The following is a 13,881-nucleotide window of genomic DNA, read 5'->3' on the forward strand; positions in this document are numbered from 1 at the left end:
AGCATCCCAGAGCAGATTGCCTCATGACAGGAATATCAAAGCAAAAGTCTGCAGCAAAAGAAGGAAGAAGAATTTGGTGGGAGACCACGTTCACTGTTACAGCAACACCAAACATGTCTGATCAACATATTTTCTCCAGTGACCAGGGACAGGGCCAGTGGCTGGAGCTGTGCCAAGGGAAGGGCAGGCTGGAGGTCAGGGAAAGGCTCTTCCCCAGAGGTGCTGGCACTGCCCAGGCTCCCCAGGGGATGGGCACATCCCCAAACCTGCCAGAGCTCCAGGAGCGTTGGGACAGCGCTGCCAGGGGTGCCCAGGTGGGGCTGTTGGGGGGTCTGTGCAGGGATGGGGCTGGGCTGGGGAGGATCCTGTGGGTCCCTTCCAGCTCAGGATATTCTGTGACTCTCCAATTAAAGAGCTGCCTACAGCAGCTCTTTAAAATCCACAGCATCCCTGTGACACAAGAGCAAGTGACAATGACACAAATGTGGGGGAAATACCCAGGGAAATAGGGTGGTACAGAAGCAAGAAGAAAAGTAATCTTTTGAAGCTGGGTTGCAGGGTTTTAACAGAAAAGTATTGTCGTCATCTTGGGAAGAGCTGAACCTGCTCCTGTCCTGGTGCCTGCTTTCTCTCCAAAGTGGTGGCTTTGCTAACAGAGCATGCTGGGCGCCCTCACTGCCCACTGAGGCAAATGGGAAAGGCAGGGGAAAGGAAGACCAAGGATGGACAAAATGTTTCTTGTAGGTGATGACAAAGTTAAATGATAGAGTGTGCGTAAGTTTACATCACCTAATGGGAAGTTATGGGCCTTCAAGAATCCAAATGGTCAGGGAATATTAAAATGTAAAACAAACCCCATAACAATGTTTGGGCTGATGGCTCTGCCTGCTCTAACACTACATCTTGCATGAAACAGATGACCTTGAAATGTCAGAGTTGTTTGGGAGGCAGAGTTTTACACCTCGTGGTAAATAGCTGTTTTCATTGTTTCATATTCTTGTATTACGGAAATGGAACGAGGAAAATGTTCCTGCCCATGGCAGGGGGCTCAACTAGTTGATTTTTAAGGTCCCTGCCTACCCAAAACATCCTATGATTTTATGACAATAGGATTGGAGGATCTGAGATATGAGGAGACGCTGAGAGAGTCAATAGGTCATTCAGCCTATAAAGATAAGGCTCAGGGGAATCATATCAGTGTGCACAGAGGTGAATAGAAGATGGAGCCAGACTCTTCTGGGTGACAGAAGGGGCAGAAGACACAGGCTGAAATACAGGAAATTCTGCTTAAAGCTAGAAAAAAGACATTTTATAGTGAAGATGGAACAGGCTGCTCAAAGAAGTTGTGGTGGCCCCATCCTTAGAGATACTCAAAACCCAGCAGAAGGTCCTGAGGAACCTGTTCCTGCTGCCCCTGTATGAGCAAGGAGCTTGGACCAGATATTCTCCAGAGTCCTTTCCAACACCCACAAGTCTCCAATTCCAGGGATCACACAGGCTGACCAACCAACCTGTACCCATACAAGCTCACCAAGGTTAGCTCTCTTTTCCAGCTGGTACATGACACCTGCCTGGGGGCTTTAAGCTGTTTAGGAGGAATTTCTTCATAGAAGGGGTGATTAGACATAGGGGCTGCTGAGGGAGGTGGTGGAGTCACTGTCCCTGGAAGTACATAAGCAAAGACTGGATTTGGCACTCAGTACCGTGATCTAGTTGACACTGTGGTGTTGGCTCAGAGCTTGTGCTCAATGATCTCAGAGCTCTTTTCCAGCCTAATTGATCCTGTGATTCTGTGATTCTGCATTCAAGAGTGAGGAGAGGCTCCTTGCAATAGGAATTGATTGTGTCCCAGGAGCCATGATCTCCAAAGAGATTAATTTTCACATTCATAAAAAGCAGAAGAGTGTACATTGTTACATACAAAAAAAGTCCTCATTATCAGATGTACTGACAATGGCATATTTACAACAGCATGTCCCATTAGAGACATCAAGGGCACACTTTTAGGATTATCTCTGTGGAGAGACACATCAGGAAAAGCTCAGTAACCAAAGGAGACTTTCATGGGAATGCCAAGATTCCAACACCAAGAGAACAGTGGCACAACTGGAGGCCTGTCATTAGTGGTGTCCCCCAGGGCTCACTCCTGGACCCAATATTGTTGAACTTGCTCATCAATGACTTGGATGAGGTGGTCAATCCCTCCCACAGGGTCGCTGTGCATCCCCTCAGAGGGATCTCAGCAGGTTGGGGATGGGAAGAGAGGAACCTTCTGAAATGAAAGGGCCAAGGCAGGGTCCTGCATCTGGGGAGGACCAGCCCCAGGCACCAGCACAGGCTGGGGCCAACCTGCTGGGAAGCAACTTTGTGGAGAAGGACATGGGGGTCCTGGTGGACAAGAAACTTTCCATGAGCCAGCAGTGTGTCCTTGTAGCCAAGGGGCCACTGGGATCCTGGAAAGCACTGGGAAGAGCATTGCCAGCAGGTCAGGCAGGGGATTCAGTCCCTCTGCTCAGCCCTGTGAGGCACATCTGGAGTGCTGTGTCCAGCTCTGGCTCCTCAGCACAGCAGGGCCAGGGAGGTCCCGGAGCAGGGCCAGCGGAGGCTGCGCAGCTGAGCAAGGGCCTGGAGCATCTCGGTGCCCAGGAAAGGCTGAGGGAGCTGGGGCTGCTCAGCCTGGAGAGGAGCCCCAGGGAGAGGGGCCTCAGCCCTGGGTGTCCCGGTGTGCAGGGAGGGGCAAAGCAGAGCCCAGGCTCTGCTCCCTGGGGCCCAGCAATGGCACAGAGGAACGGGCAGGGAGCCATCCCCAGGCAGTTCCACCTGGACAGGAGGAAGAAATTCTTTCCTGTGCAGTGACCGAGCACTGAGCAGGCTGCTCAGGGAGGCTGTGGAGCATCCCTCACTGGAGATACTCCAGAACTGTCTGGATGCAGCCCCGTGCGATGCTGTGGGATGGCCCTGCCGGAGCTGGGAGTTTGGAGCAGCTGCCGCCCTGTATCCCCTCCAGCCCGCTCCGTGCTGGGATCCCGGGGCTGTGCGAACACGGCAGCAATTGAATTCCGTTCCATTCCGTTCCATTCCGTTCCATTCCATTCCGTTCCATTCCGTTCCATTCCATTCCATTCCATTCCATTCCATTCCATTCCATTCCATTCCATTCCATTCCATTCCATTCCAGTCCGTTCCGGTCCGTTCCGTTCCATCCCGGTCCGGTCCGGTCCGTTCCGTTCTATCCCGGTCCGGTCCGTCCCGTTCCGCTCCGTTCCCCGCCCCTCAGCGCCGCCGCCGCCGCCCGGCGCGTGCGCAGCGCGGGAAGGGCGCGAGTCGCGCGAGGCGGCGCGGCGGGCGCGCGCAGGCGCGGGGCGGGGCGGGCGCGCGGCGCTGATGCAAGAGCGGAGCACGGACTGAGCCCGCGGCACCGACCGGCCCCGGCCCCTCCGCTCCCCCGGTCCCCCGGCCCGGCCCGGCCCGGCCCGCCGCAGACATGTCCGGCGACGAGGTGAGACCCGCCGGCCGCCGCCGCAGCCCCGCGCGGGGGCCGCGCCGCGCCGGGGCCACCGCCATGTGGGCGCCGGGCCCGAGGCCTGCGGTAGCGCGGCCTCCGCCCTGCGTGGGCCCGGGGCGGGCGGGGGTCCCGCCGGGCCGGGGCCGGGGCCGGGGCAGCGCGGGCTGGGCAGGGCCGGGCGCGGGGCTCCGCCTTGCCCGGGCGTGTGCCGGGGCCGTGGGTCCCGGGCAGGCCCGCAGCTCCCGGGGCGCTGCCGGCGGCCGGCCCTGGCGCGGAGCAGCCGCCGCGGGAGGCGGATGGCACCGCCACCGCTGCTCCGTCGTGTCCTGCCTCTGGAGCGAAACGCGGCGTTTAGGCTGTTACCCCCCGCTTTCTGGAGCTTTTGTAGCTCGGGTTTTAACCTTGAGAGGCGAATAGCAACATCTGAGCAAATAATAAGCAAACGTTTTCCGGATCTCGCGGTGTTTGTCTAGGCACAGTACCGGGGAAGTTGATACATCCGTCTGTGTCTGAGAAATTTTTCAGTTGTTGTAAATGCTCTGTAGTGGCAGCTTTACTGGCCTCATTTCCATTGTTCTCATGGGGAAAAGGAAAGTTTTCAGTGTGTGAGGTGCTCATCAGCCTGGTGTAGCCCGTGGGAAGCTGCTCCAGCCAGATCCAGGAGATAGCTGCTTCTGGCTTTGTCTTCTCTCTGCTGTTTAAAATACCTGTGTGGCTTGTTTCCTTCAAAGCAAAGTGATCACTCAAGTTTTGGAGAGAGACTTGTCCTACATCATAAAGGAGAATTGGTATAATTACGACTTATTTTACTGGTAGCTGTGACTGACTTACTCAGCTGCTTTAACATCTAGAAGGAATGCGTTGCATTTTTGTGCCTAGATGTGTCATGGGAGCTGCTGTTCTCTGCACCCAGGAATGCTTGCATCAGGTGGTGTCTGATTCAGGTGATCACAGGGCCATGGAGCAGTTCGTGGAGTGTCCAGCTTTGAATTTAGTTTGTATCAGTAAAATTGGTTTTCTTGCATAGTGGATCAATTTGACATTGAGGTGATTCCTGGGATCCGTAGTGAAGTTGCATCTCTAAGTTGCTTGATGTGACCGAGAATAAAGATGATGGCAGATAACACAGTGGAGCTGGCACTTTTCTTCAGGCTGGTGTGCAGTGAGTGCAGGTGCCTTCCAGAACTCTGGTCTCTGGTTTCTGGGAGCCAGATACTTTGATATTGGTCTTAAGTTGGTGAAACTTTTTAAAGCCTGTGAGGTCAAGGAGGGTGAAGACAAATTTAACAGTGGAAACTGGGATAGATGGTAAGAGGTTCATTGTGTTGAGCTGTAGCTTAAAAGTTTTCTGAGTTGTGCATGAATGAAACTCGTTGCTGGGAACATCCCTGAGTGCTGCCTGGGGCTGGGGCAGCACAGGCCCAGTTGTGAGAAGTGGTCTGTTAATGTCTGTTCACTTCATTAAAAATCCTGCAAAGTACATAATCCCACTGAAGACCTGAAAGTTCTTTGAGCCCTGCAGTTTTGTGAAGCTTCAGGCAGTAATACTGGAGAGTGCTGTGTTTTGACAAATTTAAGTGCTGCTTGGTCTTAGTAATTTTGCCCCTCTGCCTAGACATAAGGCAGTGTAGTGTAAGGCCACCTGAACTGATTGATCAGGACAGGGGTGATGTCTGCTTCTTGGACATGCCTGTGTTTATTCAGACTAAGGAAATGGGATTTATCTGTGGCTTCTGTTGGAATCCCTGCTGCTTGCCACTCTCACAGCAGTTCAGAGGTTCATTGGCCTCAGTCTTGAGTTGCGTTTGGTCTATGAAACCTTGATTCTGTTTCCCCACTCTGTTCACTTGCTAATTTTCTGTAAGTTGGGATTTGGACTGTGTAGGCACTTGAAGTAAGGAGCAGGTATATGGAGATGGATGTGAGAAGGAACCATGTGGTCTACAGAGGAGAAAACCCCATATGGGAATTTGCCTCTGCGAGCAGGAGCAGGATGGGAATCTATATTTTTTTTCACACAGGAAAAGCATCCAGGTTTGTTGTGTTTGTGCTGGGGGCTGAGGTTCCTTCAGTAGAAAATCTGCAGCTTTGTAGTTTGTCAGCACTAACTGGTATCATAAAGTTGACACAAAGCCAATGTGCTGAGCAGAGAAAAGGAATAAAGAAAGTTTGGAAACACCTGCCTCAGAAAGCCAGAACATGACCAGCTGGGTTATCAGGCTGGTTCATTTATGTCATGACTTGTTAAAGCAAATGTGACCTAAGGCTCCCGCTGAGTGCTTGTTGAAGCCCTTGGTGAACAAAACATTTCAGGCTTAGGCATCCTCCTCCTCAGGTTGTGGAGTGTGCCATGTTCTGAGTAGGTGTTGGGTGTGCAGGAGCCTGGCGTTCCCTGCCTGGCTGGGGTGGCCCTGCTCAAGGCCACCTGGGTTTGATGCTGAAAACCAATCTCCTGCATCCAGGAGTTGTCTTGGTGTGTTCAGTTTATGGTGGTTCAGATGTCTTTTCCCTCAGAAAAAGAGATTTGGGGTGGGTGGGCTGGTTCCTTCTTAGAAACTGTTATATCTGATCAAGGCATGATCTTAGGTTTGTTTCACGTGAGACAATAAAAAGCTCTTCAGAATCTTGCAGAGCATCTTCATGGAAATGAGTCAGCCACTTGTGCTGGATCCCATGCAGGCAGCTCTCCTGCTGTCCCAGCAGGCTGGGGAGGTCCAGGAGGAAGCAGAAGTGGGACCAGTTGGACATGCTGTGATTTCTGTGCATTGCAGCAGCATGATTCACACCACTATCTATGGAAGCAGCAGAAAAAAGCCCTCTGGCTTTCTTTTGAAGATCATTCCAGCACAGTGTGTGCTAAAGACCCACTTCAGCAGTTTGAAAGCCTCAGGGTCCCCCGTGTGTGTGCAGGCTTTGGGGATGTTTGTGTCTGTTGTGCTGCAGACACCCATATAAGCAGTTTGATGCCTTTAGTAGAGCCTGTACAAAACACGTATGTTTCAGAAAATTGGAAGAATATAGCAAGAACAGCATGTGTAGGAGAATGAGAAATGCGAGGAAAGGTTGTGTTGTGGGGAGAGGGAAACCACCAGACTTCAGGGGTAGCTGGGCAAGAAGTTGGAAAGCTGCTCCTTGGTGAAGTGCTGGTTCTTTCCTGAGTGAGGGTGTTCATGATGGTGAAGTACAGCTCTGTGAGAATATTCTTCCATTGCTGGATAAGGAACATTGGAGAAAGTGTCTAAAATGGTTGTATTTCATATAAACTATGGTGTGACAGTCCAGGCAGATGTAACAAACTGACCAACAGCTGGGACGTCAGCTTGTGTGTGAAGTGAAACAAAAAGCTTTAATGTGTTGGAATAAATCACTCAGGTCTGCAGATGATAAATAGGTTAAAAGTGAGTCTGAGGTTAGTGCCCTCTTCACAGCCAGACAAGGTGAATTAAGCTGCTTTGCTGGCTAAAGAGCTCATGAACAGCTTTTATTCACTTGGTGTCTGAGGTTCAGTTTCTCACTCTGGGGAGGGAGAAGGATTAGACCTCTGCCATTTCAGTGTTCAGAGCTGAGGCAGGTCTTGCTGTATCACCAGCCCCTTCTAGGCTTCCTCCTCATCCAGAGTGTTCTTGTCAAGAGAGTGTTGGCAAATCTTGTCTTCAATAAAGCTGGGATTTAATGTGTCTCACAAGTGGAAGTGATTTGTGATCAGAACATGTGTTTTGGTGGGATTAAATTTTCTTGTGTGCTGAGTGGTGCTGTATTATTGCAAATTGGAGTCCATAATGGTCATAAAATAGAGATGGTAGCCAGTCTGTCAGAGTGACAGCTATAACATTTTTCCAGCTGTGCTAATAAATAGGTGACAGGAAACCTGGACTACAGGAAAAGTATCAGGTGCTGTGAACTCTGTCAGTTTTCCCTTGTAGTTGACATAGTTGAGGATGAAGCTGAGGAGCAGTTTGGGACAAGTGTTACAAATAATAAATGGGGGGGGTGATTATTGAGCTGCTAAGGAGCTCTTGACTTTTACAGATGATTTTCGATCCTACTATGAGCAAGAAGAAGAAGAAAAAGAAGAAGCCCTTCATGCTGGATGAGGAAGGAGGAGGAGGAGACCTACAAACAGAGGAGACTCAGCAATCAGAAACAAAGGAAGTTGAACCAGAGCCAACAGAAGACAAAGATGTTGAAGCAGATGAAGAAGACAGCAGGAAGAAAGGTAAGGTGAATCCATGTAGATAAACTCTCAAAGGTGCTGTTTTGAGACTACAGGCCCAATTTCAAGAATTTGGCGTCCCAGAGTATAATGCCAGAGCCTTGGTGTGTTCAGAGATTTGTGAGTGATCTCTGCTGCCTGTTTTGGAGGGCAGCTTGCCCTCTTGCTTGGAATCATGTTCACAGACACCACCAAGCTCCCAGGGGCTTATGTAATTTCCAGTTTTCTAATTCAAACAGTCCTTTGTGTAAGGCTGAAAGAGACCCTCTAAAACAGTGTGAAGTTTTAAATCTTCCACATCCAGTTGTTGCAGTAATTCCACAATATGGCACTTTTTCATTTGAACAATTAAGCAATAGTGTGAATAACAGAAACATGGCTAATGGAGTTTCTAGTTCTTGGACAATTCTGAAAGTGATAACCAGAGTATTCTTTGGAATCTTTCAGGAAGTGTGTGATTGTGTATAAAACCGTGCTTTTTAAATTGAGGCCAATGTATTTGCAAGATTACCTAATTCAGAGAGTGCCATTAACTTAAATCCAGTTTGTTGATAATTTGACTCCTGCTGCAGACCAAAGAAACTGCACCTTCATCATGCACTTCTCAATTTTTGTCCAAGCATCTCTAATGACAAAAGTGACTAATTTATCTTGTACAGCAGAAAGAAAGATTAAACTTTTAAAGAACCAAAAGACACAGAAGGTGCAGAAACTAAAACAGTATTTGGGGGCAGAGGGGAATGATCTCTTCAAACCTGAAGGATATCCACAGGGGCTACAGATCATTGCTCATATCTTATTTTGATGTTTTAAAGATTTGGATGTCAATTAGAAGCCTTAATGTCTGAACTGTTTCTACAGTTACACTTCTTTAGGCAACCCTTTGTTTTTTAGATACAACAGATGACTTGGATGATTTAAACTTCTTCAATCAAAAGAAAAAGAAGAAAAAACCAAAAAAGATATTTGATATTGATGAAGCAGAAGAAGGTGTAAAGGTTTGTTTACATAACTTGACTATGGCTGAAAACTCTATTGCTTCTGTTTTCTTGAAATTGGCAGTGCAGGAGTTGTCTCAAGTCTGTCATTGTGTCTTGGTGCAGTTCATAACTAAACTTTACATGTCTTCCTTTTTTTTTTTATGAACGTGTTGCTCCTGCCTGGGCTTTTTGTCCAGAAGTGAAAAAACTTACCTGTTCTGCACAAAGAGCAAGTAATTCACTAATCTGGAGGAAGGGCTGATTAACCTCAAGGTTAATTGTCTTCTGGGGTTAGAGAGATAACTGGATGTCAGAAGCCACACACAGAACAGTCCTCTAAAGGCCAGCACTTCAAATGAAGTGCACATATCTGCCAAGAAATCTGTTTTCACTCTGGTGTTTTCTTTAGAAAGGATTGGCTACTGTGCTGTGTTCCAGAAGGTGTACAAGATATTTTTACTCTACTCAAGTTTTATTCCAAGTAGTATTTTTGTATCACATGTCAGTGGAACTGGCAAGCCCAGAGAGCAGGAGGACAGAGAAATGTTATGTTATGCATAAACTTCCTTTTCAAATTCTGTCTTTTGGGGAAGAAAATGTTCCTCTGATCTGCCTCAGGGTACAGAATACTTGTTCTGTGTTCTTTCAGTGTGCAGAATTGTGATAACAAATTAGAGCAGCACAGCTTTGCTTTCCCTTGCTGCTGCCATGAAGGGTGTTTTGTTCCCTCCTGTCCTCAGATGGCTGCTGCCTTTAAGTGCAGTCTGACCTTGTCCCTGGCTAGCCAGAAGTTAAGCCAGAAGGTGCAAATCTGGCCCTGCTGATGGCAGTAGTGCAGGGTATAGAGCTCTCTTGAACATGCTGGAATTCCATTCTTACCTGTTGGGTTTCAGGGCTGTGGTGGGTGTCACCAGTATTCACCTCTATAGCGTACAGCTGGTGTTATTTCTGGTGCTATGGAGGGCTGTGGTTAACAAGGATAAACTACAGTCTTACTGATTTGCAGGAATTGAAAATTGAAGGAGATGTGCCAGAGACAGTAGAACCTGAAGATGACCTTGATATCATGCTGGGCAATAAAAAGAAGAAAAAGAAGAATGTGAAGTTTCCAGATGAAGATGAGATAATGGAGAAGGATGAAGGTAGAAGTATAACCTAGCTCTGTGAAATGTCAGAAGTGAAATGTGGTCCACCTTGTATCTGAACAAGTTCAGTTCAAATGCCTTTTTTGTTCCAGAATTTATCAGAAGAATGTTCTATAAAACCCTGTATAAATTTCCCATGATTGCTGGTGTCCCTTTTTGACAAAGAGAGAAGACTTGAGTCCACATCTCGGTGGAATTTTCTCCTGTGTACCTTTTAGAAATCATGTAATCATGAGGTTAGAGAATGTTTCTTAATGAATCCCCAAAAACTTTCTTTACAGCATTTGAGGATGAAGATAGCAAAAAAGATGATGGAATTTCTTTTAGCCTTCAGTCAGGACCTGCGTGGGCAGGCTCAGAAAGAGACTACACATATGATGAGGTAATGTTCCAGAGACTTTTAAAACATATTTTCCATGTTCGTGTGCATCAGTAGAGCCTTATGCTCATATTTCCTATTTCTAACTTGAGAGTGAAGGACATGTAGTCAGGACATAACGAGCAGAAGCTAACAAGGCATGTCTTGTATCACAGTAATTTTCACTACATTATCATAGTTCAAACACCTCTGCCATGGGCAGAGCAAACCCTTGGGGAAGCAGTGTTGGGATTTTGCGTTTATCAAAACGCTTTGAATGTGTTCTGAAGCAGGTGGGGAAATGCTCTTAGGCAAAGGTAGTCTGATATTCACTGTGAATGTTAAGAATGATATTCACTGTTTCAGGCTTTTAGAGGTGAGGTACTCTGAGGAATGGCCGATGCTCACGTGGGTGTGCATCCCTCCTTTTGCAGTTGCTCAATAGAGTTTTTAACATCATGCGGGAGAAGAACCCGGACATGGTGGCTGGAGAGAAGCGGAAATTTGTCATGAAGCCCCCGCAGGTTGTGAGAGTAGGGACCAAGAAAACATCTTTTGTCAACTTCACAGATATCTGCAAATTGTAAGTTTCCCCTTTGGGTTTCCCAGGAATAGCAGATGGATGCACTGCTCTGTGCCCCTGTAGAGTTTTCTGGCAAGTGACTGTGGCAAAGCAGGAGTGGAAGCTATTTCAGTCATAGAGCTCATTACATTTCTCTGTGAGAAGATAATTCTGAACATTATTTATTGAGATAATTTCTAATTTTATACTCAAATTACAAAAATGATACATGGCTGAAACTTGGTGAGTTCATTGGGTTCTAGCAAGTTGGGTCAAGAGTGACATTTATGTGCCAGCCTTGATGAGAAGGGTGGGAAAAGTTCTTTCTAATTTGAGCTGACTACAAATACTGTTCTCTTGATAAATTATATGGACTTCAGTAGTGTTTTCCCACTGTTCTCTGCAGTGATACATGTCTTAATTATGTCTTGTGAAGGCAGCTCTGTTCTTTGTGAGCCTTTCTGGGAATGCAGATCTGATGGGTATCAGAAGTGTGCCAGAAAACAGGCTGGTGAAACCCTGCTGAGGATCTGGGTTGTGCACTAAGGGGAGTTTTTAATGGTAGCTACTAATGTTTCTTCAGGGGATGGGTCAGTAAGAATGAAAGATCTGTAATAGAAAACTTCTTTTCACTAGTTGCTGTAATTTTGAGTTGGGAACAATGGGAAGATTTCTTTGTGTGGACTGCTCTTTGGTGCAGACCCCTGGCACTGCTCCCTTTGAAACTTTCCAACTTAAATTGGATTTATCCTGCCAGTCCTGTACAAATACCAAATTTCTCTGAAGGGGGAAGGTTAAAGATTTCCTTACTTTATTTTTAGATTACATCGTCAGCCAAAACATCTCCTGGCATTTTTGTTGGCAGAATTGGGTACAAGGTAAGACTGCTGGGCTGTGTGTGTGCTCAGGATTTATATTGGTCCAATATAACATGTTGAGGTTAGATCTGTATAGATGTGCTGGAACGTGAGGCTTTTGTTCCCTGCACTTCAGTGCTGTGCTGGGTGATTGAGGAGAGAACGTTTTAGTGAGGAGGTACAGAGGGAAACTCTCAAGTCCAAGGGAATGGTCTTGTTCACTCCCCTGAGACACACAGGTGAGGGCAAAACTTCTGTAGCTCTTGAGTTATTTTGAATTTTGCATTTTTTTGTCCCTACAACACAATTCTGTCTGTGCTCTTCTTGAAGAATGCATCTTTGTCTTGCTTCATGTTCCTGATTTGTTTCAACGCTTCACACCTGCAAATCAAATAATGCATTTTCTTTTTTTCAATTAGTGGTTCAATAGATGGTAACAACCAACTGGTAATCAAAGGAAGATTCCAGCAAAAACAGATAGAAAATGTCTTGAGAAGATATATCAGTAAGTAGAACTCCCTTTCCCACTGCAGATTTCTCTCAGCCCCCTTGTGATGCCTGCGTATGGCCCACCATGGAGGAGGCTGAGGAGCCACAACTTTATCATGGAATAGTGCAAATACAGGTGGTTCTGCCATGGTTAGACCATGGGCTCTACCCTGTCCTGCACTAAAGCATGCCAATGTAAACAGCATTTGAGAACTGACTGTTTTCATCTGAGCCTCATATCTTGGCTTTGATGAGGACTGTGGAAAACAACAGTAATTGTTGTTTTTCCAGCCTGTTGTACCTGTGAATTGAGAGATACAGTGTTAAGATAAGTTCAGTTCAAATGCCTTTTTTGTTCCAAAATTTATCAGAAAAATTTTCTATGAAAGCCCTGTATAAATTTCCCATGAGTGCTGGTGTCCCTTTTTGACAAAGAGAGAAGACTTGAGTCCACATCTTAGTGGAATTTTCTGTGTACCTTTTAGAAATCATGTAATCATGAGGTTAAAGAATGTTAGTGAATCCCCATAAACTTTTTGTGCCACAGCTGGTCAGAAGACTCAAACTGTGTCCCAAAGCTCCTGCTTTAGTGCTGTGTCAGTACCAGAGCTGCTGACACCTGGCAGTGCTGCCTCAGCAGAGAAGCACCAGTGGGAAATGTGTGCCGGTTATTAGCACTAAAGCAGCGTCAGTGCCTGATGTAGCACACAGAACCTCCTCCTGGCTAACCGGGGGCGATTTTTAGTGTCACAGGCATCCCTGTGAGCTGGTGGGTGTGTTGGAGCAGCTTTTGCAGAGAGCTGTGAGCAGCAGCAGGGCTGACTGCCCTTTGTTCCCTGCAGAGGAGTACGTCACCTGCCACACGTGCCGCTCCCCCGACACCATCCTGCAGAAGGACACGCGGCTCTACTTCCTGCAGTGCGAGACCTGCCACTCCCGCTGCTCCGTGGCCAGCATCAAAACCGGCTTCCAGGCTGTCACAGGCAAGAGAGCACAGCTCCGTGCCAAAGCTAACTAGGTTTGCTAACAACACTGCAGTTGGCAGAGTGTTCTGGGGAGATGGGACTGGACAGGTTTGCAATCGGAGTGGATTTACCATTGTATTAAAGCGAGGTTGTAAAAACAACAAGAAATTTGGCTTTTGATTGATTGGTCTGTGAAATCCTTGCAAGATGCAGATCCTCAAGCTGTTCACATACATTTGCTCATTGAATATATTTTACCAACTGTAAGGAGCGTGGTGGGAAAGGAGGTGCTTTTTAATCCGTTCAGACTTCTGTAAAAGACAAGATAAATTAAAGTTACTATAACAGTGAGTGTCTTGGATTTGGATTTTTCCTTCAGCTTCCTCTTCAAACACTGGTGGGAATGGTTGGTGTGTTGTTCTGCAGATCATGTCACTGAGCTATGTCCAAGACCCAGAAGGAAATTCTAAGATAAAGGTTATTTTGCTTTTACATAACAGGCTTATTTTAGTTTTACTGTCATGAAACAGAGAAACGAGTCACAGAGTCCCAGGCTGACAGGCCAACACGAGCCCTGCTCCTGCTTGTACAGCCACGGATGCCTTGTGCACAGGTTTAATTAGGCAAAAATAGCTCTGAGACAGTTCAGACACCAGATTGGTGCTGAATTTTAACACAGACTCAGTAAACCGTACTGTAAGTTTTCATAGTGTCATTCTACTAAATTTTGCAATTTCTAATAGAGAGACATTTATATTTCTGAAGTCCTGCACTCTTCATCACTTTAAAAATGCAGCAAAAAACAAA

At 47.0% G+C, this 13,881-nt stretch overlaps 1 protein-coding gene across 1 annotated transcript; it reads left to right on the top strand.

The window, feature by feature from the left end:
• The first annotated feature begins 3,364 nt into the window (after positions 1 to 3,364).
• Positions 3,365 to 13,425, top strand: EIF2S2 (eukaryotic translation initiation factor 2 subunit beta). Its single transcript, XM_021540443.4, has 9 exons — positions 3,365 to 3,499; positions 7,535 to 7,721; positions 8,613 to 8,716; positions 9,705 to 9,840; positions 10,125 to 10,225; positions 10,636 to 10,784; positions 11,585 to 11,641; positions 12,040 to 12,125; positions 12,952 to 13,425. The coding sequence occupies exons 1-9, from the start codon at positions 3,485 to 3,487 to the stop codon at positions 13,125 to 13,127; spliced, it is 1,011 nt and encodes a 336-aa protein (XP_021396118.1). The 5' UTR covers positions 3,365 to 3,484; the 3' UTR covers positions 13,128 to 13,425.
• Positions 13,426 to 13,881: the final 456 nt, after the last annotated feature.

This window comes from Lonchura striata, chromosome 20 (genome assembly GCF_050655825.1).
Source record: "Lonchura striata isolate lonStrDom1 chromosome 20, ASM5065582v1, whole genome shotgun sequence".
Taxonomy (NCBI): domain Eukaryota; kingdom Metazoa; phylum Chordata; class Aves; order Passeriformes; family Estrildidae; genus Lonchura; species Lonchura striata.

Coding starts and splice junctions, on each gene's coding strand:
- EIF2S2 (XM_021540443.4), top strand. Junction 11,642..12,039: donor TTGGCAGAATTGGGTACAAG/GTAAGACTGCTG, acceptor TTTTTCAATTAG/TGGTTCAATAGATGGTAACA. Junction 12,126..12,951: donor TGTCTTGAGAAGATATATCA/GTAAGTAGAACT, acceptor TGTTCCCTGCAG/AGGAGTACGTCACCTGCCAC.